At 38.5% G+C, this 27,052-nt stretch overlaps 2 protein-coding genes across 2 annotated transcripts; one reads left to right on the top strand and one right to left on the bottom strand.

The window, feature by feature from the left end:
* The first annotated feature begins 5,577 nt into the window (after nt 1-5,577).
* On the top strand, nt 5,578-6,540 carry LOC130458991 (olfactory receptor 52I2-like). Its single transcript, XM_056826162.1, has one exon. The coding sequence runs from the start codon at nt 5,578-5,580 to the stop codon at nt 6,538-6,540; it is 963 nt and encodes a 320-aa protein (XP_056682140.1).
* Nucleotides 6,541-11,088: 4,548 nt separating this feature from the next.
* Nucleotides 11,089-12,160, bottom strand: LOC100014688 (olfactory receptor 52P1-like). The gene has a single exon (XM_001364001.3). It carries the CDS (start codon nt 12,158-12,160, stop codon nt 11,219-11,221), a length of 942 nt encoding a protein of 313 aa, XP_001364038.3. The 3' UTR covers nt 11,089-11,218.
* Between the last annotated feature and the right edge of the window lie 14,892 nt (nt 12,161-27,052).

Here is a 27,052-nt window from a genome sequence, read left to right as displayed (position 1 = left end):
TACACCTATGTCAAACTATTGAATAACATTGATTTTACAGTCCACCCAAATCCCCAGGTCTTCTCCATATTAACTACTTACTATTCCTCCCTCATTTTTTACTTGGGCAGATGGTTGGGTTTTTTTAACTTTGTGTCCCTCCTCTAGATGTGATCCGACTTAGATCCTTCTTTAAACATGGTGTCTAGAAGTGAACACAATACTCGGTCAAATCACTGACAGAGCAGGCTCCTGCATTCACTTCCCTGCATTAGAGAAAGATGATCAAAATAAAGATCAAACCTGCAGATAGTATCAGTGCTAAAGAGTGACCAGGAAACAGAAAGTAGGACTTAGAATGCTAAGGATCTGGGGAAGAGTTTGGGCTCTGACTCTACCATTTACTAGCTATTTTTAAATTTAAATTTATAAAAGAAAATGTATTCTAAGTTCCTCCCTCTATGAAATAATGGGCTGCTATGAGAAAAAAAATCTGTGGACTCTAGAATTACATATATATATAAAACATTACACATGTTCTATATAATTATATGTTATAGTATGATATATTCTTATTTATATATTATTTATTTATGTGGAATTGCATATTATAAATATATTACAGATACAGACATACTTTTTATGGGATCTATAATTTTATTAGTGTAGGGAGCTCCAAGTAAGGAACTTTTTCTATTGGTACAAATCAGATGCATACTTGGGCAACTAGGTATCACAATGGTTAGAGCCATGGACTTGAAGGCAGGTAAACTTGAGTTCAAATTCTGCCTCAGATACTTACTAACACTGTAACCATGAACAAGTCATTTAATGTCTGCCTGCCTCAGTTTCCTTTTCTATGAAGCAAGGATAATAACAGTGCCTACCTCCCAGGTTTTCATGAGATGAAATAATATTTGTAAAGCCCCTAGTAGAGTACCTGACACATAGTAAGCACTTAATGAATGCTTATTAATTTAAAGATTAATTTTTTTCAACTTAGTGCTTCAGGCAGCTCTCTACTATAAAGAAAATAAAGTGACTTGCCCTGGGTCATAAAGTCAGTATTTGGAATAAGCAAATGTTGAATCTAGGTCTTCTTGACTAAGGCTTTGTTGTGACCCTTCATCTCTCTGGAAGTCAGTTTCTTCACTCTTCATAAGAGTGTTAGATGATGGTTCTTTTCAAAGGTCTCTTTTCTGTCTGTGATTTTTACACTGATCCTGATTTCCTGAGCTCTGTAGGTCCATAATAATAAGCTGTTCTCGTGAAAGAAGGGGATAATTAGGGAGAGAGAACTGAAATCAACCTGGTAACTCAGAAATCCCTGGAACATATCGTCCCAGACAGCAGGGGAAGATATCAAGGAAAACATGCCAGCACTCTGAACACCTGGATTTTGTTACTCTTTCCAATTATTTACTAAGAATTTAACATTTTGATTTATTCCTTCTGTCTTTCAAATAATGATTCCTAATACTATTTCCAAGTATATGCTATATATTTACCCTTTTCTCCTTATTCTCCCAAATCATATTATGGCTACAGTAGAATGATTGTATTTAGACAGGACCATTTTAGAAGGGAACAACAGATGGCAGATGGGCAAGGAATCATGTTCTGAGAAACCATCATTTCCCAGATTACCTAGTTAGCCTCAGGAACAATAACCACTATGATTGTCCAACAGATAAATTTAGAAATAACCTGGCATTATAAACTGACTTAGAGGAAGTAGAATGTTTCTGGGGTGATAACTAGGTTAAGAAAGTCAGGGTTTTTTCCCAAACTCTGATATCTTAGAGAAGGAGTAGAGGAGAAGAGCAATTGTTCCCCTCTCTGCTATTATATTTCTGGAGAGCTTTGTAGAAGGATAAGATAGACATAGGGAGAAGGCATAGAAAAGTGGTTACAGAATGGGAAATTATGATGAAGTAAAGGAAAAGCCACCCCACTTCCTCATGAAACTGGGTTTGGGATATAAGGATGGATGGATATGTGGCCCAGGAAGTGCCTGGTCAGCAGAAGCCAATACCATCCCTCTTCCCTAGACCAGTTAGTACCTCATTTCTTATACTTTGCTAAAGGTTAAGTTAAAATTCTCTATCTCCTCACAAAATAACCTTGGCCTGGGGATGCAATTTCCCTTCTCTTGAGAACCTTGGCCCCTATCACTGGAACCTTTTGGGACCCTTTATGATCCTCTGAGATCCACAAAAGCAAACCTGCTCATTAAGGAACCACTCTCTTCCAACCAACACCCTCTCATCTTCTACTATCCCAGGTATTTTCTTCGGTGCTTATGGTAGAAGCTTCAACAGTTTGGGTTCCAAGTAGGGGAAGAAAAGTTTAAGAGTAATTGTTCCTATCTTTTGTGACATACCCTCATTTCTCATGACATCAGTGTCATTCTTCATGATTTAACCCTTTAATTCATGTAGATAATACACCTAAATTACACAAAATAGTTTTAAATGAAAGGACTACCTTTAAAAGAAGTGAGCTCTCCATCAAGAATCATTTAGAAGTGTAAAGATTAAAATTTAGGGGAGATGGGGAGACTGAGGCAGGTAGAAATTAGTTTCTCTCTGCAAGGAGTATTATATTTTTTAGAGGTTTATTAAAGGTTAAAGATTAAGAATATACAAGTAAGAAACATGTGCCTAGGCCAGAGGCCTAGAAAAAATAACCTCACATCATGGAAGAGACGCCTCTGCTCCAAAACGGAAGTCCAAAAAGACCCCAGACTCTCAAAAGCCTTTGAATCAGTCTTAAATACCTTCTCGATCTCGGCCCAGGTGAGATTACAAGGCATTCTGGGGAAGTGGAGCAAAGGCTCATGGGGATTGTAGTCCTGTATTCGAGTCTATTTTTTACAGAAGGTCATCTAGATAAGCTTCCTACCTACTTAGTAAATATTTAAGTTCCAGTCCCTGAAGATATGCATACAAGAAAAGAATGTAAGCTCCATGAAAGTAGGGATTGCTTGAAACAGAGAAGACAAGTACTTAAATATATGTACATAGTACAGGCAGAAATCAACCTTCAATTCCTTTCTCTCTGGACTGAGGCTGAGTTATTCACATGACCTGGATCCATACTACTTGCCCAGAAAATAAGAGGCAACATGGTATAGTGGACCAAGAACTGGCATTGAAGTAAGGAAGATGCAGGTTCACATCTTGCCAATGACACTTGCTAGTAGCATTAATATGAGCAAGTCACAAAACATCTCAGCCTGTTTTCTTGTCTGTAAAAGGAATTTGGAATAGATCCGAGGTATCAAAACACATGCTCCTCAGACTGCATGTGGTCCAGAATATTCTCAAGTGTGGACCAAATCAGATTAAAATGTTATTGGGAAATACTAAAAATAAATTAAAATATAATAAAGAAGGTAGCATTAATATGTGATTTCAACATTAGTATGTAACATGCAGGGATACTTATATATGATTTAGTGACCCCCATTTCTATTTGAATTCACAGCATGGACCAGATGGCCTCATCTTCCTTATCATACAATTTAAGAACCATGTTCCAAAGGACTTAACTTTTCATCAACCCCCAGTGGTCTGAGTGGTTGCTTCAGTTACTTCAGTTAAACATGGCTCCAGCCATGCTTTACTCCACATCTTAGCCATCTTCTGACCAATTGCCTTGCTATCAGTTATACCTTTCTTTGTCTATCCTTTCCCAGTTTTGTGCCATAAATCAAAGAGTTATTATTGGTGCTGGAAACGATGTGTCAATCTATTCTCCTAGATAGATATAGGTGATTCAGATAACTATACTCATCTCAGTAACAAAATATCCAAACTATTCACCTTTTTACTTTATAGCTATAGCTATTGTCTCCTACTATTAATCCATGACCTAAAAGAGTTCACACTCTCTTTTCACTTTTGTATTTGTATCCCCAGCACGAAACATGGTACTTGGAACATGTTGCTATTTTTATTGTGCCATTCAGTAGTCTCTGACTCTACATGACCCCATGGACTTTGTCCATGGGTCTTTTTTCCCTTGGAGAAGATACTGGAGTGATTTACCATTCCCTTCCCCACTGTGTTCCTATTTTTAAGAGGAGGAGCAGAGACAAACAAGGTTAAGTGACTTAACAAGGGTCACATACCTAGTAAGTATATGAAGCTAGATTTGAACTCAGATCTTCTTAACTATAGGCCCAGTGCTCTATGCACTATACCACCTAGCTATCCCTATTTGGCACATATTACATTATTAATAAATGCTTTTCAGTTCATTCATTTTAAATCTATGACCCTATAAGTGAGCATCACTTATCTTTGACTCATAAGGTAGAATATGAGTCCTAAAGAGACCATTGAAGCAAACCTTTATAGTTCTTTTATGGTGATCCAAAGTTTGTACAGAAAGAAAACAGAACCTCATCATGGTCTAGAGATGGCTCTGAATGCATAAAAGAAATGTTAAAGTGTCAAGCCCTGGCAAGGATTACCAGGTTAGTACGGGTTCAGTGGCAAGACAGCTAGGTCTACAACATTTAATCACCACTGAGAGATTGACATGAAAGAAATATATTTTTCAACCACCCATTGAAGTCTGTCTATCAGGAAGTAGAAATGATACAATCAGAATTAGTGAAGAAGAGTCCACTAGGTGGCTCAATGGATAAAGATTCAGACCTAGAGTCCAGTGGACCTGGGTTTAAATCTGGCCTCAGATACTTCCTAGCTATGTTCTGGGCAAGTCATTCAACCCCCTTTGCTTAGCCAATGCCCTTCTGTCTTACAGTTGTTACTACTAGGGAAGGGAAGGGTTTAAAAAAGGAAATTAGAGGAGAATTGACAGACACTTAAAATACTAAACAAGTACCACCTCTGGATCTGGATTATGGGGAAAGGAAGAAAGCACAGTAGAGCGAGAGGAGCACCGAATTTGGAGACAGAAACTTTGAGTTTTTGTACTGGCTCTACAACTTATTAATTGCATGTGACCATAAGTAAATCTCCTTCCTTTTATGGAAAAGGGAACACTCAGAAAGATTAATATTAGTACCATCTACCACATAAAGTTGTGAAGAAAGTCCTAGGCAAATTTGAGCCATAATTAGGGTTATCATGACTCCCTAATATTATTCAGTGTTAGTGTTCTTATCTTCTATAATTAAGTCATGTTCCAAGGGGTCTAAAGAAGGAAGTGAAGGACCTTAAAATGAGGTGACCCTTCTATGAACTTCCCTCAGTACTTTCAATACTTCCTTCATTAATTATGTTTAAAATATATATATATACATATGTATATATATATATATATATCCCAAGGGGCAGCTGGTGGCTCAGCGGATTGAGAGCCAGGCCTAGAGACGGGAGGTCCTAGGTTCAAATTTGGCCTCAGACACTTCCCAGCTGTGTGACCCTGAGCAAGTCACTTGACCCCCATTGCCTAGCCCTTACCACTCTTCTGCCTTGGAACCAATACACAGTATTGATTCCAAGATGGAAGGTAAGGGTTTAAAATATATATAGCCCAGCCAACTTGGGGGGCCAGAAGAACCAGGAAGACTTTCTTTGTGATTTTTTTTTTTGCTGTTTTCACAGGAAAGGTTCTCAAGAGATGTTAGAATTGACATCCAACTATACATCACCTTCCATTACATTTTTCCTCATGGGCATCCCAGGTCTAGAAGTGACTCACCTCTGGTTGTTGGTTCCACTAAGCACGATGTACATTGTGGCATTGGTGGGGAACAGCCTCATTCTAACAGTGATCTGGGTTGACTCTGCCTTACATGAACCCATGTATTACTTCCTGTGTATCCTGGCTCTAGTGGACATTGTTATGGCAACTTCTGTGGTCCCCAAGATGCTGAATATCTTCTGGTCAGGTGATGGCATTATTGGCTTTGCTGCTTGCTTCACTCAGATGTATGTGGTCCATGCAGCCACAGCTGTGGAGACGGGGCTTTTACTGGCTATGGCCTTTGACCGGTATGTGGCCATCTGCAAACCCCTGCACTATCAGACCATCCTTACACAACAAACAATGCTAGGGATAAGCGTGGCAATTATCCTTAGGGCTACCACATTCATGACACCTTTGAGCTGGATGGTGAGTCACTTGCCCTTTTGTGGCTCTCTGATGGTTCCTCATTCATACTGTGAACACATGGCTGTGGCCAAGCTGGGATGTGCTGACCATATGCCAAGCAACCTCTATAGCCTAATTGGCTCCTCAATCATTGTTGGCATTGATGTGATCTTCATTGCTACCTCCTATAGCCGGATCCTTCAGGCTGTATTCCGTCTCTCCTGCAGGGATGCCCAGCTCAAGGCATTAAGTACATGTGGCTCCCATGTTGGAGTTATGGCCCTCTATTACCTACCAGGGATGGTTTCAATCTATGTAGCCTGGTTTGGACAGGACCTGGTCCCCCTTCCTGTACAGGTCCTACTGGCTGACTTCTATCTGGTTATTCCACCCACTCTGAACCCTCTCATCTATGGCTTAAGGACAAAGCAGATCCGTGGCCGGGGATGGAGTATACTAAAGAGCTGCCTGCCTGACCAAGCCAACTAAAATTCCTATACAAAATGGAATTCACAGTGACCTTAAACAAAGATACCTCATTTGAAACAAGAACAAAGGTGATGTACGAATAAGTTCAAACCAACTAGAACCTCAGTGACAGGAGAAAGATGTTATGTGATTTCACCTTATGACTTCACTTATCAGGACTTTAACTGTCTGAATGACTTTTTTCTTACTTTGTAGTCTTGACCTGTCTTGATTGCTAGCTACAAGCTGGACACATCTACCTGGATATTCTATTGGGACCTCAGAAATTAACTGAATATGAACTCCCTCTGAAGAAGTAAGCTCCCCAGCCTCATTCCCCACCTCTTTCTATTGGCGATATCACCATTTACCATTGTCTCCCTCAATTAGGCTAGAAATATTTCAGAGTACAAATGCTTGATCAATTTTCACTAAGACTTTGTATTGATAATACAAAGAAATGCCTAATCCTAGAATTTAAGGTCATCTACTCTCTGACTACAACTTGCCTTTCAAAGTAAATTTCATAGAACTTCCCTGCTCTAACTAAATTTTTACTCTGCTTCAAAATCTCTCCTGCCTCTTATTCGCCTTTATCTATGGCATCATCTATAACAAGCACACACACACACCTTCCTTCTCCCTCTCCCTCTCCCAATCTCTCCCTCTCCCAATCTCTCTCTCCCAATCTCTCTCTCCCTCCTCTCTCTCTCTCTCTCTCTCTCTCTCTCTCTCTCTCTCTCTCTCTCTCTCTCTCTCTCTCTCTCTCTCTCTCTCTCTTCTTACAATCTTTCCTGGATTCAAGTTCTGCTTTAGGGGACACATATTCCTTGATTCTGTTACAGTACAGTTGCAGAGTGATGACTGATGGGGCTGTCACAAGAATGAAGACACAGACTACATCCATGGCAGGAAGCATAGCTTTATTGAGTGCAATAGTTAAGTCTGTTCAAAGCAGTGGCTTGGCCAGGGCAGTGGAAAAATCCTAGGCAATGGAAAAAAAATGTCTCTGCATGGATTCCAGTTTCTAGATTTACTGAGGGTCTGGGGGATTGCCTCCTTCCATCCTTGGAAACTCTCCACCTTTCAACAGAATATTTCTTCCCTGGGTGTTCCAGGTACATTCCACCGTATAAAATGGGCACTGAGAATGTGGGCACTCTTTTAGGTGGAGGTGTTTTAAGGATCTACACATCATAAGGTGAAGTATAGGGCACCAAAAAGAAAGGGGTCATGAACAAGGTTTAATGTCTCCTAATAATGAAGATTTTTCCCCTTACTTGCAAAGATTCCCCATTACACGTGTAATATTCCCTCCCACTTTGTACTTAATATCACCTGTCAGTCATCAAGAGATCTCTGGTACCCTCTTCTACAGGCTTGGAATATTAGGCAAGTTCTTATAAGCTGGGAGAAAGCACAGAGAAAACACAGGATGGCATATATTTTTTTTTACATTCTAATTTGTAAAATTTGCTGACAAGTAAAAACCTATAATCTTAAAGTACCACGGCCTTCTCCATCACTGCTCAATCCCTCCCATCACTGCTCACCCCCATCAATTCCTTCTTTGAATTCTTTTCCTACCTCTTGAATTGACAAAAACAAGAGATCAGATGTAATGACCTACATCATTTTCTTACTTGCTCTATAGTTTCTTTAATACGATTCTCATTCTCTCTCTTTTTTAATCCCTTACCTTCCATCTCAGAATAAAGGTAGATGAGTGGTAAGGTAATGAGGATGATTGACTCAGGGTCATATAGCTAGGAAGTATTTGATGCCAGATTTGAACCCAGGATACCTCACATCTCTAGTTCTGGCTTTCAATCCACTGAGTCACCTAACTTTGCCCTCTCAGATAATTTAAGAGTTAAATGCTTATCAATGCTTCAAGAGTTTAATATTAGGAGAGAAAAAGGTATGGCCATCAAAAATTTGAAGGCTAAAAAAAATATTAGTTCTCCAGAAGCTCTGTGTGGTACATATATTTCTGAATATATCAGTGATATTAAAGCATATTTTATACTAAATTCAGAGTTGTGATCTACCCTGATCACATGAGTTTTCCTCACAGTTCTCTAAATGTGTCCATTCTCCCTCACAGATATTGAGAGTATTACTGGGAGAGTGAGACGTGGGTTATATGTGGGATGTGATATGTCCCTACATTTGCTGATATTGAGCACCTGAAATGTTATTATTACAATGTTTTCCCCTCATTATTAAAGAGATGCTTATGTTTGAGACCTAATAGAGTCATCATTCCTAATAATTGATTTTGTAGAAACAGAATTATACCAGTGGAGGCTTAAGACCTAATACTGGTGAGTACAGATAGTGTATCTCTACCCACTATGTTGTTACACCAATGACTCTGAAAAGTCTGAGTTAAAGCGAACGATTGGGTTGATGGGGATATGACTGGGGATATAGACTCTAAATGATCACCCTAGTGCAAATATCAATAATATAGAAATAAGTCTTGATCAATGACACATGTAAAACCCAGTGGAATTGCACGTTGGCTATGAGAGAGGGGTGGAAGGAAGGGAGGAAAAGAACATGAATCATAGAACCATGGAAAAATATTCTCCATCAATAAAATAAAATTTTAAAAACAAAAAAATAAAGTGAATGATGGTAGATCATTCCTGAGAATATGGACTTAACAGTGGTGGGTGAGCCAGATCAGTGAGAAAGTCCATACCCCATGCAAGGGGTTACATTGTAGAGATCCATGTAAGCAAGCATATCATGCTCTCATACACTTGTAAGCAGTGAGAGAGTAGAATTGCAATAATTTTGGAGGCAGGTGAGACTCTTTCCTCCAAAGTTTACTAAGTGTGTGACCAATGACAAGTCAGCTAACACATTCAGTCTTAGTTTCTCTATCTATAAAGTTGTGTAATAATATCATCCACATCAGAGTGTATTATGGTGAGGATCAACTGATATAATATACAAAAGGAACAATGCAAACTTGAAAGCCTAATATAGATGACAGCCAATATTATAATGACTTCTGACATCTCTTCAGACTTTAGATTTTAGATTAAGGGGCCACAGTCCTAAAGTGCTTATCTGGATGTGGGGATAGAGGAAGTGGGCAGTAAAGATTGAATCATCTGGAGAAAATCAAGAATATGAATCCTCAAATTCTGCCTTCTCAAATGGCTATTTCCTAGGGGGAGTCAGGGACTCCCTTTCCTTCTGGGTCTTTCCTTAGTGGATAAGGAGGGAAGAAAGGAGCCTATGTATATTTAATCTGTTAGCCTGCCTTCCTGAGAATCTTGCCTATCTGGAGCCTATACAAGACTTCAACCAGTATCACACATTGAGAACTAGAATAGTATAATTCAAAGAGCTTCAAACTTAATGTCAGGAAAGGTTTGGTTTCTAATCTTGCCAATGTGGGATCTTGGCAAGTCACTTAAACTCTGGAATGCCCAAATTCCTTATTTCCAAAATGTGTATAACAATACCTATAATGCTTACCTCACAGAGTTGTCATGTGGATCCAAGGAGATAATGCACATGATTTTTCAAAATCTTGAATTTCTCCTCAGCCTGATTAAAGGCCAAATCCAAACAGGGTGCTAATACATGTGACCCTAGACAAAGAGTAATTATGGAATCATAGCTTTGGAACCTTAGACTCCTTAAATCTTGGAGTGGTACACTTTACAACAGGATGAATTTCAAGGTTCTTCCAATGAGCAAGCTCCTCTAGAGTTGAGATCTAGTTAATAGATCTACTTCGTTCCCCATCTCCTTCCTGAGAAAAGCTACCCATTCCCTAGCAATGGACAAACATTGTGGGTGACTGATTCATATCATTGATTCACTTTATAAGTGGAAAAACTGATATAAGGACCAAAAGGTGATTGAGGATATCATGTATAGAATAGCCCAGACTAAATTATTCTTCTTGTAATTCTTTGGAGAAGGGTCCATTGAGATAACTAAACTTATTTTGTTGTTAGAGATAGAGGAAGGAGCAAAAGGAAACCTTATTCTGTAGAAATCAGGCTCTAAACACCTCCTCCAGGTAACCTATTTTAATCAACTTCCCTTTATCCACCTTATTGAGATGTCAAACTCAGAGCCTGCTGACCCATTCCTCACAAGACCAGAAAAATTTTTGCCCAAACCAGATTAAAATGTAATTAGTAATTGTTTAAACAAAATAAATAAAATACATTATAAATAATGTTACTTTGTTGTTTTCACAGTCAATATGTGCCCCCTCAGAGACTTGCTTTTATTTTAAAATGATATCCTTTATCTTATATAATCCAAACTTCTCCCCTCTTTTTACAGCTGATGTCTCTTCCATTCCGTTTTCCTTTGGCACCAATGAAGCTGTATACATGATCTTCATGTTCACCCATTTCTGTTTCTCTCCATTTTTGTCAGGCCCTGAGAATGGTCCAGGCTTGGCTCTTGGATCCCGGAATGGGAGCTCCTCTGATCTGGGATATCCCTGTCCCCTTCAAATAAGTATTCCTCAAGGACAGAGTCATTAAGAACATGTTCTTCCCCTGAGCTCCCAGAGGATGGGTTTCCTATCTTTGTTTTTTTCCCCATGAGCACAGGCCACATCTCCCCTTTAGACATGGAGTCTTATGTCTCTAGTTGGTCTTAGACCAGGCAATGAGAGCAGAGCGGTGATCTCCCCTTGAGAATGATTTTAGCCCTAAGCTGGGCGCCTCTGTAGCAGTCGCAGGGCTCCATCCCGAATCTGTTTGGTCTTCATCCCATAAATAATGGGGTTCAACATAGGGGGCACCACAAGGTATAGATCAGCCAAGAGTATATGCACATGGTGTGGCACGTGCTGACCAAACCTCTGTGTATAAAAAGAAAAAAGACCCGGAGTGTAAAAAAGCAAGATGACACCCAGGTGGGAACCACAAGTTCCGAAGGTCTTGGCCCGAGCCTCCTTGGAGGAAAGCGCCAGCACGGCTCGCAGGATGAGAGCATAAGAGATGGCGATGCAGATGGAGTCGGTGCCCACCACCAGCGTCGCAGCAGTGATGCCGTAGACATTGTTAGCCCTTGTGTTGCCGCACGCCAGCTTCACGATAGCCATGTGTTCACAGTAAGAGTGCTCGATCACCCAGCGGCAGTAACGCAGCCGCCCCAGGAGGCACGTCATGGGGGTCATGAGCCCCAGACCCCGCAACACGGCGGCCAGACCCATACGGCCCACAGTCCCCAGAGGCAACAAGGTGCCGTAGTGTAACGGGCGGCAGATGGCCACGTAACGATCGATAGCCATGGCCAGCAAAATGCCTGACTCCACCGCAGAAAAGCCGTGGATAAAGAACATCTGCGTAGCGCAGGCGCCAAAGGTGATCTCCACCACTCCTGCCCAAAAGAGAGCAAGCATCCTGGGCACTGTGGAGGTGCAGAGAACCAAGTCAAGGGCAGAGAGCATACAGAGGAAGAGGTACATGGGCTGGTGCAGCCCCGGCTCCATCCACACCACCAACAGCACAAACAGGTTTCCCAGGACAGCCAGGATGTACATGGAGCAGAAAGGGAATGCGATCCAAAAGTGGGAGGCCTCCAGGCCTGGGACACCCATTAGGATGAAGGAAGTAGGATGGACATGGCTGCGGTTATTTGGTGTCATGGCTAGGCAGAGGAAGGGGGTGGGTGGGTGGGGGAAGGACTAGGTTTTCTCCAATAAAATGGGTGTAGGTCAAGGAGTGTCACTGGCCTTCTCCAAGTGCCAGGTAGTGTTCCATAGAGAAAAGGAGGCAACGGGATCCATCACTATAGAGATAAGGCTGACATCGCAGTGTAAGGGATTCAGATTAGGCTGTAAAAATAACTTCTAGACAGATAAGAGGTTATTAGGTATTAGGATCTCATGGAAAGGAAAAAATGCAATCCCCTTCTGTGAGGAACAAGAGTCTTCCCTATCTTCCATGAATGCATCCAGAGGCAGAGAGATGGATGAGATTATCTCGGTCCTAGTTCTATAGTAGCAACATTTGGAAAGGTGTCTCCTTCATCCTCCTTGCCTCCCACTGTTTTCCTGTCTACTCTCTCCTTTGGTTGCTGTCCATCTGTCTTCCCATCTGTCTGCGATTACTCACAGGTTCAAAGGACCAGATGGGCTACAGTACAGACTCTCTAAAGGTGATTTGAAAGACAAAGGCTGATCAGCAGCCAATCCTATCAATTATTTTCCCAGAATATTTTATGTATCTGTACCTTCCTGACTTACACATTTACCATCCTAACACAGGCCCAAGTCCAGGGGGACTTGGAGTTTAGCCAACTCCAAAAGTTGGCTAAAAGCTACATTTCTAGCTTTATTTTATATTATTTCCCTCCCTATAATTTATGCTCCAGCCAAACAGAATAATTCTGTATCACATCAAAGTATTCAATTGGTCCTCAAATCTCTACCTTTGAGTATAATGCTCCTTTTGCTTCAAATGCTCTCTCTCCTTATTTGCTCATCCTTTACCCTCTTCCCAACTGTGGAATTCTGATCCATTTTTAAAATCCACTCAAATAGCAATTCCCTAATAAAGGCTTGCCTGAACTCCACAATTGGCTAGAAAAATAACTTACTCAGCCTTGACTACCACAAAGTACTTTGTCTACATGTCTTTAAAGCCCTCAGATGTTTTTAAAGTTACCCATATTTGTGGCATATATCCCCACTAATTAGTAAATTCTGTGAGAACAGACTGTCTTACATAAAGAGAATATGACTCCAAACTGCTAAGCCATAAGGCTAGCATGAGATTAGGTAATGAACCGGAATCTTGGCATAATAAATAATATTGGACCTGGAATAAGGAGATCTTGGTTTGAGGACTTCATCAGATATTTGACCAATAGTATGAAGCTAGGCAACCTCTTTCAGCCTCAGTTTCCTCATCCATGAAATGGAGATAATAGTAGCAGCTACATCCAGGATTATTGTGAAGATCTAATTAAATAACATATGTGAAGTACTTTGCAAACCTCAAAGTTACATAAATAAGCTAGCTCTTATCATTATTATTATTTGTACTGTATACATCAAAGGGTATCCAGAAGAAATTGCTATGTCAATGTGAGATATTGTAGTTTTCTTCTTAAACTTTGTCCAGATGGAGTTTCCTCTAGTCTTATACCAAAGCCATTTGCTGCCTCTACAGCTACCTTGGAAGAATTATTGTATCTGAGCTCAATATTCCTTCAGCCTATAGGAATTTAGCAGCTGGAAAAATTGAGAATTTTTCATTACAATCATCCAACAATAAAACAGGTATCTTGAGAGGTAGTGCAAAAATTCCCTGTTATGTACATTTTCAATCAGGAGCTATAAACATACCTGTAAGGGATACTTTGGAGAGCATTTGTACACTGACTAGAGATAGCACTGAAAGAGCACTGAGCTGGGAGTGAGAAGACAGATTCTGGTCTAATCTCTGCAACTGGACCCTGGGAAAGATATTTCCCCTTTCTGTGCCTCAGTTTCCTCACAGGAAAAATGAAGGGGTAAGTTTGAGATAAAGTCCTTTCCCATTCTAAAATCAGAGAATCTGAGAGTCAGAAGAAGCACTGGAAGCATATTTGAAGGGGAACAGATTTCTCCTCCACATGAGATAATTTAGAACTCTCTCCTTGAAATGTAACCTGTGGAGTCAAGGAAAACATTCTCTAGGACTTGGTTTCTGATGGTACTAGTTAATAGAAGGTTGTTGAATTCAAGGAGATATCCTATTTTCCCCATGAGTGGCTACCCAGGAACTGCATCATCTTGGGCTAACAATTGTACCTCCCTGCTCCTACCTCCTCTTCGGTTAGATGGGGATGGGGATGCTTGCATTGGATAATTGAACGAAAGGCTATATACGATTCAACTTGTCACATCCTTGCTATTCCCTCCCAGTATCTCTCACAGAGCTGTACCTACCAGGCATATTGTGTACAAAATGACTGCCTTCTTCCCCCGACATAGATTTACTAAGACCTGGGAAACAAAATAATCGCCGTATGGTTCCTTTTCTGACAGGGTTTAAGATATAGCGGTCCAGCTGACCCAAGGTATTTATCCCTTGCTCTAATGACAGTTCCATGGGGAAAAGAAATTCTCCAGAGTAGGACAGGGAGCTAAAATTGACTTCTGCCTAAGCCTTGAGTCTAGGGAAAATAGCACAAATATCATTCAGGAGCTTTAACCCTCAAAGCAGAGGAAAAAGTAGATGAGCAGAAACATAGTTGGGGGTGGGAAGAAAGAGCAGAACAGGAAAGCTAGTTGTGACACCAGACAAGTTACTCCCTTCTCTAGGTCTCAACTTCTTCATCCACAAAATGGAGTTAACTCTTCTTGCCATGCCTTTGAAGAGGTGAAATAATGCAAGGGCAAATGATTTCTAAACCATACTTTGGGGTTCAGTTAGGTGGCTGCTGTATGAGCTGAATGAAGCGCACAGCACCTGAGGCTTGTTTCCCCAAATGGAAAAAAGGTTATTGAGATTTAACCATTTACACTGAGGATGGAGACCCTTCTGTGAACTTCAGGGAACCATAAGAGATTTAGAACTAGAAGAAACCCTTCTAGTAGAGATTATTTTATATGTGCCCCTTTCACTTATATGAGTATAAACAAGGAAAAGTAGGTTGGATCCTGCCCATAGTCAAATACAGGATATTTGGCTGTGAAAAAACACCACCTGACTATAATGTCATGTACCCAATTCTTTTATCTAGAGGCTGGCTGCACTTGATCTCTAGATTGACCTCCATTTATTTGGAAATATCTCTTTTTTTTCCTCTTCCTTCTGCTGCTTCTTCTCTCTACCTTCACCCACAGTCACCCACTGTGTCTCTTCAAGTGAAATAATATTTATAAAGCATTTTCACAAAAACCTGGAACATAGTAGGTGCTTAATAAATGTTTGTCTCTTCTCCTTACTTTCACTCAATGCAACACCAGTCACTGAAACTGCTCATCATGCTAGCCATGATCCACATGGAAAACTTCACCTAGAATTTTCATGCATTACACAGTCTCTCCCCACTCCTTACCCCACCATTAAGATGAATGGGAAGCAGTTCCCCATTTCTGACCACTTTTAAAATAGGGCACCATTTCCTGACTAAAGTGCTGAGTTCTACAGGTAGGTGAAACGTCTACTAATTATGTTACCTTTTAGGGGCATTTTGGAATTCCTAATGGGACAGCTACAGATATACCAACTCAATCAAAAAACTCCAAAAAGCTTTTTCATGCCACAAAGGCAGTGCCAAAGAATTGGGGGGAGGGGGAGAGAAGAATCAGTAGAGATGTGAAAGGTCAAGAAGTCCAAAGCCAAGCAGCTTTTGTCATGTTGCCCAGAGTTGGACTAGATAATTACTGAATGATGCTAGTGGATGAAGGAGAGGAGGACAAGAAACCAGGAATGGGTCTAGAATGTAAAAAATAGACTCGAATACAGGACTACAATCCCCACAAGCCTTTGCTCCACTTCCCCAAAATGCTTTGTAATCTCACGGGAATTCTGAGGTGGGCCGAGATCGAGGAAGGATTTAAGATGGTGGCAAAGGTTTTGGGGCCTCTTTTGGACTACCATTTTGGAGCAGATGCGTCTCCTCCATGATGTGAGGTTATTTTGTCTAGGCCTCTGGCCTAGGCACATGTTTCTTACTTGTATATTCTTTAATCCTTAATCCTTAATAAACCTCTAAAAAATATAATACTCCTTGCAGAGAGAAACTAATTTCTACCTGCCTCAGTCTCCCCATATTCCTAAATTTTAACTGTTACAAGACTTAGGAAATGAAGAACCTGAAGATAATTGGCAGAGGAAGTGTTTCCTCTCTGAAATAAAAAAACAATAACACCTTTCTGCTCCCTGAGAATATGCTTTATTTGAAGTGAGCACATTTTAATTTGCCATCCATTTCTATAGTATGGCATAGTAGATAGCTCTGGCTTTGGGGCCAAGCAGACCTGGGATTAAATCCAGTTTTGGACAATTAATGATTATGTAACCCTAGACAAATAATACTGCCTGAATGTCAGTTTTCTGTAAAATGGAGGTAATGGTATGTTCTCCTCCAGATTTATTGTGAAGATTATATAAGATCTATGATGTGCTTTACCATGAAGTAATATATAAATGTTACTTATTATTATGGTATAGTTGATAAAGCAACTGACTTGCCTTAGAAAGTTGCCTGAGTTCTAATTCTACCTCAGATATTTACTTGCTTTGATGTCCTGGACAAGTCACTTAACCTCTTAGCTTTAGTTTTTTTTTTCTTTTTTAAACCCTTACTTTTCATCTTAGAATTAATACTGGGCATTGGTTCTAAGGCAGCAGAGTGGTAAGGGCTAGGCAATGGGGGTTAAGTGACTTGCCCAGGGTCAGACAGCTAGGAAGTGTCTGAGGTCAGATTAGAACCCAGGACCTCCTGTCTCTGGGCCTGACTCTCAATACACTGAGCTACCCAGCTTTAGTTTTCTTATCTGTAAAATGGATATAATAATAGTATCTACCTTATAGGCTTATAAAGATCAAATGTGAAAATAATTTACAAGCCCATATAAATTTTTATCCATTATTATTGTGTGCATTCACATTGCGTATATGCATTACACCTTAATCCCTGAATGCTAACTTTAGGTGACTGTCTAAAACTCAGTTACTTTGGATGCATAATAACATCATTACTGAACACAGAGAAGTGATTAATTTCCCAAGGCCCTAAATTAGGCATTCAATAAAGGAAAATTTAGTACAAAAATTCCTGCCCTCTAGAAGTTTATACTCTAGGAAAGTCTCCCTGACATAAGTGGACCTGCCTAGGACAAGACTGAAATTTGAGCCAATATATGATTGGACGTGATTAGAATGATTGTTGACTGATTGATGTTGGTCCTCAGCTGAAATCCTTCCTTGATTCATTATTGTGGAGGTGTCAACGAATTTTTGAAGGCTATGCTAATGTTTTATGAGCTCTAGTAGATGCTACCCATTGGATAAGGTTATGTCTATGGGTCCAATCCCATAGAGTGTGAGTTCTTCCATTAGAATTTGGATTCCTTAAAAGAAGGAACTGGGTTTTGCCTTTTTTTTTTGTATTCTCAGTTCCTAGCACAATGCCTGGGAACTTTCTTCCTCTTCTTCTCTGCCTCCTGACTTCCCTGGCTTCCTTTAAATCTCAGTCAGTATCCCACCTTTTACAAGAAGTCTTTCCCAGTCTTCCTTAATATTATTGCCTTCCCTCTATTTTATCTCCATTTGGCCTGTATATATCTTGCTTATACATAGTGTTGCATGTTATGTCATAAACTCTTTAAAAGCAGAGTCTATTGTTTGACTTGCCTTATATCTGCAGTGCTTAGCAAAGTGCCTGACACATAGTAGACTTTTAATAAATGCTTGTTATCCAACTTGTTATTGACGAACTGCTGAAGCTGACGTGTAGAACGTCAGGGTCCTGGCACAAGACTATAATGACTCTGCTACATACAAGTGGTGCATAAAGTGGTTAAGAAGCAAATGGCAAAAGGGAAATAGAGTCTGGTATTCACTGACTATAATGTCATTACTCTTTCCAAAGCAAATTAATTTAGAGAGATAAATCTGGATGAAAACTGAGGAATGAAATCATCTAAACTTTTTGAATGGACGGGGAAATTAAAAATTGGAGAAAAAGTTAACTTATCCAAAGGTAAAAGGATTAAATACTTTGAAATATGAGTTATTATTTCTTCATCTATTTCCCCTTCTTCACAAAAGAGATTTTCAATCTTACCAGAGGTTCAAACATAATCAGTCAGTCAATAAGAATGGTTTTATTCCCTATTTGTTGATTAAGTTATAAAGAAGTAACTACCATTCATCTTTTTTCAAGTAATATTTTGTTGCATTTTCCCCAATTAAATGCAAGAACGATTTTTTTTTTTAATCCTTACCTTCTGTCTTGGAGTCAATACTGTGTATTGTCTCCAAGGCAGAAGAGTGGTAAAGGCTAGGCAATAGGGGTCAAGGAGTCACACAGCTAGGAAGTGGCTGAGACCAGATTTGAACCTAGGACCTCCCGTCTCTAGGCCTGGCTCTCAATCCACTGAACCACCCAGCTGCCCCTGCAAGAACGATTTTTAACATTTGTTTTCTGAAATTTTGCTATCCAAATTGTCTCCTTCTCTCCTCACCCTTCTTCCTGAAATGGCAAGTAATCTGATATATGTTATACATGTGCTATCATACAATACATATTTTTTTCATTTGACATGTTGTAAAAAAGGATACATATTGAATATACAAGGGGGGAAATCATGAAAGAAATAAAGCAAAAAATAGGATAGGATGCTTTGATCTGGATTCTGACTTGGTCAGTTCCTTTGATGGCAGAGGATAGTATTTTTTCCATTATGAATCCTTCCAAATTGCCTTAAAATCTTGAATTGTTGATAATAGCTGTCAATCCCAGTTGATCATCATACAAGATTGCTATTTCTGTGTACAGAGTTCTCCTGGTTCTGCTCACTTCACATTGCATCAGTTCATATAAATCTTTCCAGATTTTTCTGAAATGGTTCTGTTTGTCATTTCTTATGGCATAATAGTATTCCATCACAATCATATGCTATACCTTGTTCATCCATCAATCCAGAAACTGATGGCAAGGAGCTGCCATAAATATTTTTGTTCAAAGAGATCCTTGTACATTTTCTCTAACCTCTTTGGGATATAGAACTAGTAGTGGTATTGTTGGATCAAAGAGTATAGTTTTATAGCCCCTTGTTCATAGTTCCAAATTGCTCTTTGGAATAGTTTTTCTAGTTCACAACTACACCAATTACATATTAATTTCATTTATTCCTGTGTGTTGGTTACTTAATTTATTCCATTGATACTCTATTCTATATCTTAGCCAGTACAAAGTAGTTTTGATAATTACCTCTTTAGAATACAATTTAAGGTCTGGTGTGGCTCAGCCACCTTCCTTCATATTTTTTTCACTAATTCCCTTGACATTCTTGACCTTTTGTTCTTCCAGATGAATTTTTTTATTATTTTTTCTAATTCTATGAAATCATTTTTGGTGGTTTTATTGGTATGTCAATGAATATGTGAATTGATTTAGATAGTTATCATTTCTATTCTGTTGGTTCAGGCTATCCATGATCAGTTAATGCTTTTCCAGTAGTTTATAGCTGGTTTTATTTGTGTAGAAATTGTTCTGTAATTGTGTTCATGTAGTTTCTGGGTTTGTCTTGGCTGATAGATTTCCAGGTATTTTATATTGTCTACAGTTATTTTAAGAGTAATTTCTCTTTCTATCTCTTGCTGTTGGATATTGTTGGCCCTTATAGAAATGTTGATGATATATATGGGCTTATTTAATATCCTGAAACTTTTCTGGAGTTGTTTTGTTTAGTTTTTTATTACCTTTGTTTTCTCATTGACTATTCTAATTCCTTTGATTTCTTTTTCTCTTATTGCTATAACTAGCATTTCTAGTACATTATTGAAGAGTAGTGTTGATAATGGGCATCCTTAATTCACTCCTGATTTTATTGGGAAGGTTTCTCGTTTATCACCATTATATATAATGCTTGCTGATGGTTTTAGATAGTTGCTACTTATCATTTGTTGGAAAGGTTCAATTTATTCCAGTATTGTCTAGTGGTTTGTTTTTTTTTAAACCCTTACCTTCCTTCTTGGAGTCAATACTGTGTATTGGCTTCAAGGCAGAAGAGTAGTAAGGGCTAGGCAATGGGGGTCAAGTGACTTGCCCAGGGTCACACAGCTGGGAAGTGTCTGAGGACAGATTTGAACCTAGGACCTCCTGTCTCTAGGCCTGGCTCTCAATCCACTAAGCTACCCAGCTGCCCCCTTGTCTAGTGTTTTTAATAGAAATGGATGTTGCATGTTATCAAAAAAGGTTTTTATGCATATATTGAGATAATCATAAAATTTCTGTTGGTTTTATTATTAATATAATTAAATTATTGATTATTATATATTAGTGCAATATATACATAATTGATATAATTAAATTTTCAATATAATTAATTATTTGAAATATTTAATATTAGTATAGTTATTTATGATAATAGTTTTCCTAATATTAAATCATTTCTGCATACCCATTATAAAATTCACATGATTATATTGAATGTAATTCTTATGATATATGATATCCTTGCTTGCATTTTATTTAAAATCACTGCATCAGTATTCATTAAGAAGATTGATCTATAGTTTTCTTTATCTATTTTTTCTCTTCCTTGTATGGTTATATTTATCTTAAAAGGAGTTTAACATAATTCCTACACCTATTTTTTTTAATTGTTCATTAAGTATAGGAATTCGTTGTTCTTTTAAAAGTTTGGTTGACTCTTGTGAATCCATCAGACACTACAGATTTTTCCTTAGGGAACTAATTGAAGGAATTTTTGCTGAAATATTGTTTGAGTATTCTATTTCCTCTTTTGTTAATTTGAACAATTTATTTATTTTTAAAATATTCATCACTTTTGCTTAGGTTGTCAGATTTATTTGACCTATAATTGGATGAATTGCTAATGATTGGTTTAATTTCCTCTTCATTGGTTGTGATTTTTTTCCCCTTTTCTCTTTTGATACTGGTAATTTGTTTTTTCTTTTTTCTTATTTTTTTCTTTATCATTATTATTAACCAAAGGTTTATCTATTTTATTAATTTTTCATATAGTGTCTTGTCTGTTTATTAGTTTAATGATTTTCTTTCAGTTTTATTAATCTGACCTTTCATTTTCAGGATTTCTAATTTGGTATTCATTTGAAGATTTTGAATTTGTTCTTTTTCTAGTTGTTTTCACTGAATTCCAGTTAACAAAACTAAATGAGTTAGAGGTAGAAATGGATGGCAAAACAATAATAGTAGGGGACTTCAACCTTCTACTCTCAAAACTAGATAAATCTAACAAAAAAATTATATAAGAAAGAAGTTAAGGAGATAACTAGAATCTTAGATAAGCTAAACAGCATAGATATTTAAAGAAAACTGAATTTTAATTCAAAAGGAGTATACCTTTTTCTCAGTGGCATATGGCACATTTACAAAAAATGATCATATGAAGGCACAAAGCTCTCATAGCTAAATTAGAGAATATTATCAGATTTATAAGAATAATAGCCATTCTCAATTGATAACTGCTCAAAAGGTATAACAGTTTTTGGATGAAGAAATCAAAATCATATATAAACATGCTCTAAATCATTACTAATTAGATAAATGCAAATCAAAACAACTCTGAGAGATATCTCACGGTATCAGATTGACTGAAATTATAAAGGGATGAAATAACAGATTATATATTTATATAGATCCAGTTAAGTTCTATAGAGGCTAGAATGTCGAACATGGAGTCAGGAAGAACTAAGGTCAAATCATGCCTTGGTCACTTTTTAACTGTATAAGCCTAGGCAAATCATTTAATTTCTCTAAGTTTCAGTTTCCTGATCTGTAAAATGGGGATAGGAGAGGTAAATGGGGCCATGGATAGAGTTCTAAGCCTAGACTCAAGAAGATTTATCTTCCTGAATTCAAATCTTAAATATTTACTAGCTCTGTGACCCTGGGCAATTCACTGTTGCCTCAGTTTCCTTGTCTATAAAATGATGTGGAAAAGGTGTGAACTTTAGATTACTCCACTCTACTTAGTCTAACAAAAACAGGAATGTCTACACCCATACTTAAGGATTAAGTATTTAGGAGGATGGCCTGTGACAGACATATGCTAGCAAATGACAAATCAGAAGCAACTGACAGACCCCTGGGCTGTCCTAAGACAAGCTTAAGCTACCATTGGTACATGTGATACACAGGAAAGTGATGTAAAAACCATCTATATATTTTACGTCACTTCCCCTCTCTCTGGTATCTTTCCACAGAGAGGTGGCTCTGGCTGGCAGCGTGCTGAGCATTTCGGCATCTTGGCATGGCAGCAGTTATTGTCCTGTTTGATGGTGAGTTTTCCTTGATATTATACTGGGAGAAGCTGAGTAGCCGAGTTCAGGTGAGGCATCTTAACTGAGCTCTCTCAGAGTTTAGGCTGATTCCTTTCTCCTTTAACTTCCAAACATTATCCTCTCAGAAAGCCTCTAATCTTCTTCAGAGACCTCATGGTGGAGGTCTTTGAGCTTCCCTTGGCACAGGCCAGGTGGGAGAAATCCTATACCCTCCTTCTCTCTCTTCTCCTTAATTCCTTCCTTCTATATTAATTAAAATCACCATAAATGTCCAACTGGCTTGAGTATTTTATTTGGGATTTCCTCTGGCAACCAAAAACTAATTTAGATTTGAGTCACAACCCTAAAATTAGCTTTACAAAGGGAATGACAAACCACTCCAATCTCTTTGCCAAGAAAACCCCAAATGGGATAAAAAAGAGTCAGATGTAACTGAACAACAACAAAAATTGATATAATAATAGCACTTACTTCTCAGGGTTATTATCAGGACCAAATGATATAACATGTAAAGCACTTTCAAAACTTTAAAACATTAAATGAATGCTAATCATAATAAAGATACATATACAAATATTAATAATAATAATAATAATAGCTTATATGTGCTGGTTGCCAATTATGTGTCAGTTGTGCTAAGTGCTTTATAAACATATATAGAGATTGATATAGGTACATATGTCTAATGTGTAGTATATAGCATGTTACATGTGTGTAGATATGTACATACATGTTGTTTCCTTTTATATAATGTAAACTCCTTGAAAGCTTAGACTGTTTTACTGTCATTTTTTCTATCCCCTTTCCCTGGAATAGTGTCTGGTAAAGACTACGTACTTAATGAATGTCTATTGAGTGAATGAAAACAAACTTATTGATGGAGGTTCATGTGAGTCAACAGTACATTGAACCTAAAGTTGTTTGTTTAGGGGATCCCAGAGTTTAATTGTGGAGGTGAGAAATGATTCAAATTGCTAAATATAATAAAGAGTCCTGATTCTTATATTCAAGGCTCTTTACCATCTGGTTCCAATCAACCTGCACACCTCCTTCTCATATGAGTCCCCTTATATCTAACCATATGTATGCCATGTTCTAACCAAAATGGATGACTTGCTGTTGCCTGATTATATCCTACCATCTTCCTCCTCTGTGCTTTTGTATTTATGATCCTTTTACTGCTTTTATTAGGTTTTCCCAAAATCTCCACCAATTAAAGTTTCTTTCCTTCAAGATTCAGCTCACATATCACTTCCTCCATAAAATTTCCTGATCTACCTGAGTGAAACTAATTTCTTCCTCTTCAATTGTCTCAAAGCTCCTTTTCTCTATCTTGTTTTCTTTAGTCTCTTGGAAATCATGTTTATTTGTATATTTGTGCTCCCTTCAAATTAGATTATAAGCTCCAAGAAAGCAATTTCTGTATTAAATCTATATACTCACATTCCAAGCATGATGCATTGTACCCTCTAATAAATAATAAATGTGGAATTGGAGTTGGAATTGGAACTGAATGACTGGTCTTAAGAAGTGTATTGGTTTTCTTTAAGTTGAATTAAAGAATCATGCATTTCAGACTCTCAGAGTAAGGAGAGACATGGGAGGATTTCTAATTAAATATTAACTTCAATAGAAATCATACTTAACTAATTTTAGGGGTAAATTAGGGGGTTTTGACTAAATATATTATACTAACGGTCACCAGAGATTTAATTCAATCCCAATAAAATACTCAAGTCAGTTTGGGTTTTTTATGGTGGGTTTAATTACAATAGAGGGAAGAAATTAAGAAGAAGAGAAAGAGAAAAGGGTATAAGATTTTTCTGCCCTAGCCTAAGCCAAGGGAAGTTCAGAGAACTTAGCCACAAGGCCTCCTCAGAAGATTAAAACTAGCTTGGCTTCCATCCACAAGGCCTCCTCCAAGATGAGAGGCCTCCTAGGAGGATAGCATTTTAGGAGGTAAAGGAAAAAATAAAAGAATCAGCCTAAACTCCGCGAGAGCACAGGGAAGATGCCTCACCTAACCTACACTACAGAGCCTCTCCCAGTCACCTCACCAAGGACACTCACCACCAACCCCAGACAAGAGCTGCAAGCATGCCAAAACTCCAAGATGCCCAGCACGCTGCCATTAGCCACACCGCTGCCAAACCCAAAGTCTCCGCAAGAGAGCCTGAAGAGAGGAAGTGATGTGAAATATATAGACCATTCTTTACCTCATTTCCTGTGTCTCACATGTACCAATGGTAGCTTAAGCTTGACTTGGGACAGCCCAAAGGGTCTGTCAGTTTTTTCTTTTTTGTCACTTGCTAGCACATGTCTGTCATAGGCCATCCTCCTCAACACTTAATCCTTAAGTAGGGGTATATACATTTCTGGTTGCTAGACTAAGCAGGGTGGAGTAAATCTAAAATTCAACTAGTCTTCACTTGAAGTTTTCTAGTAAGAGGGAATTCGTGACCTCTCCAAGCAGTCTACTCTAGTTTTGAATGACTCTGATTGGTAGGTTTTCCTTATATCAAACTTAAACTGTCTTTTCCACTTCAATCTTTGCTACTAGTTCTGCCCTCTAGGGCAACATGAACAAGCACCATATTTATTCTACAGGACAGCTTTCTTATAGCTATTGTCCCTACTCCCCTGAGTCATTTCTTCTCCAAGATAAACATCTCTACTTCCTTTCATTACCCTTGTATATTATGGTCTCTAGAACAGTATAGTTGAAAAAGCACAGGAGACTTGGTTTGGTAATTCATTCCCAATAGATATGAAAAATAGGAAGTCCCTCACCCACTCCAGAATAATGGCTCCTAATGGCCTTATAAACAGTCATTTTGCAGTTCTGCCATGGAGTCTCCCTCAAGACCTTCCTTGGGGACACAGACACCTTTCATTATTCACTTTCACTTCCTAGAAAAGCAGCCAGTGGTAGTGTGAAATATTGACTTGTGACCTCCTCCTCATTCTTCTTGAGGTAGGGTTCAAGAAGCTCTGAAGAGAAGGATGAATTCCAAAGTCCATGCATAGACACTAGACTGTGGATACAGACTAAGACAAGGCATTAAAGGTACGAAAAATAGTCAGAGAAAGGGGAAACATAATCAGAGACTGGGGATGCTCAGGGGATACCATTGGTGAAGGATCATCAGTTGAGTCTCATTACCTCTCCAGAAAGACAACACTTTCTGTGGATAACTGTGGTCTCTTCCAACAGTCTATAGAGCTGATCTGGAAACTAGGGCTGAGCTTCTTTTAAAGGGGCAAGGTAGAAAGGGGAATATATCTTGGGGAATAGAATATTTTGGAGTCTTAAAACTTGTACTATTCTTAACTTATTTCTGATTTATGAGGGAGGTCAATTTCATGTGTTTAGTGCTCAATCTAAACCACTCATCCTAGACTGCATTTAAGCATCCTATACTCTGTGTCATCAGCCTCAACACCTTTCCCCTTGTCTCTTTTTGCTCTGTATTTCTTTTCCTTCAGGTAAAACCTTCCTCCCTGTGACCACTATAATTATAACTGTTCACATTTATGTAACACTGTTAACAAGTGTATGTGTTTGTGTGTGAATTTCTCTCCTACACACACCAACACATATACTATGAGAAAGGTGGTATAAGTATTAGCATAGATTTAAAATCAATTAGAGTTCAAATCTGGGCTCAAAGGCTTTCTACTAATGTGATTATGGGCAAGTAATTTAGCCCTAGTGTCTTCATCTAGAAAATGGGGATAATAATAATCTAGCCTTGTAGATCAGGTAAAATAATGTATTTAAAGGACATTGAAAATCTTAAAGTGAATCATAAATTCTAGTTATTATTATATTCATTATACAGATTTTTTAAAAACTGAGATTCAGAGAGATCCTGTCCTGAACTTCTGTCCTTACCCCTCAGTAACAAATGCCAGACTAGTCTTTGTACCTTCACAGCACCTTTTTGCAGCACCTCTATGTCTTACCCCACCTCCAAATCTCTATTTTTCCCACTTGGAATTCACTTCTATTCACTTTGCCCTTCTTCCCCAATCCACTCAACTTCCTCTTTCTGCATTAGTTTCCTAAACTTTTAAAATAGAAATTATAATTGCACCTAACTCATCAGGTTATTGTGAAGATGAAATAAGAGTGTAGCTAAAAAGTACTTAGAACAATGTCTGGCATATAGTACATGTGTAATAAATATTTGTTCTCTTTCCTTTCTCTGATTCCCCAAAACAGATTCTCTTTTTTTCTCCCTTTGCACTAGCCCCAACTGAGCACTGTAGTATTTAGATTTGTCTGGTTATCAAAAATTATATCCTGGGGGCAGCTGGGTATCTCAATGGATTGAGAGCCAGGCCTAGAGACGTGTGGTCCTAGGTTCTAATCTGGCCTCAAAAGCTTCCCAGCTGTGTGATCCTGGGCAAGTCACTTCACCCCCATTGCCTAGTCCTCCCCACTCTTCTGCCTTGGAACCAATACACAGTATTGATTCCAAGATGGAAGGTAAGGGTTTATTTTTTTTTTAATTATATCCTTCTCTGGGGCATGGGGAGGG

The sequence above is a fragment of the Monodelphis domestica genome, chromosome 4 (genome assembly GCF_027887165.1).
Source record: "Monodelphis domestica isolate mMonDom1 chromosome 4, mMonDom1.pri, whole genome shotgun sequence".
NCBI classification, from domain to species: Eukaryota; Metazoa; Chordata; class Mammalia; order Didelphimorphia; family Didelphidae; genus Monodelphis; species Monodelphis domestica.
Note: the sequence above shows the minus strand (reverse complement) of the source record. Positions and strands in the feature narration are given on the sequence as shown.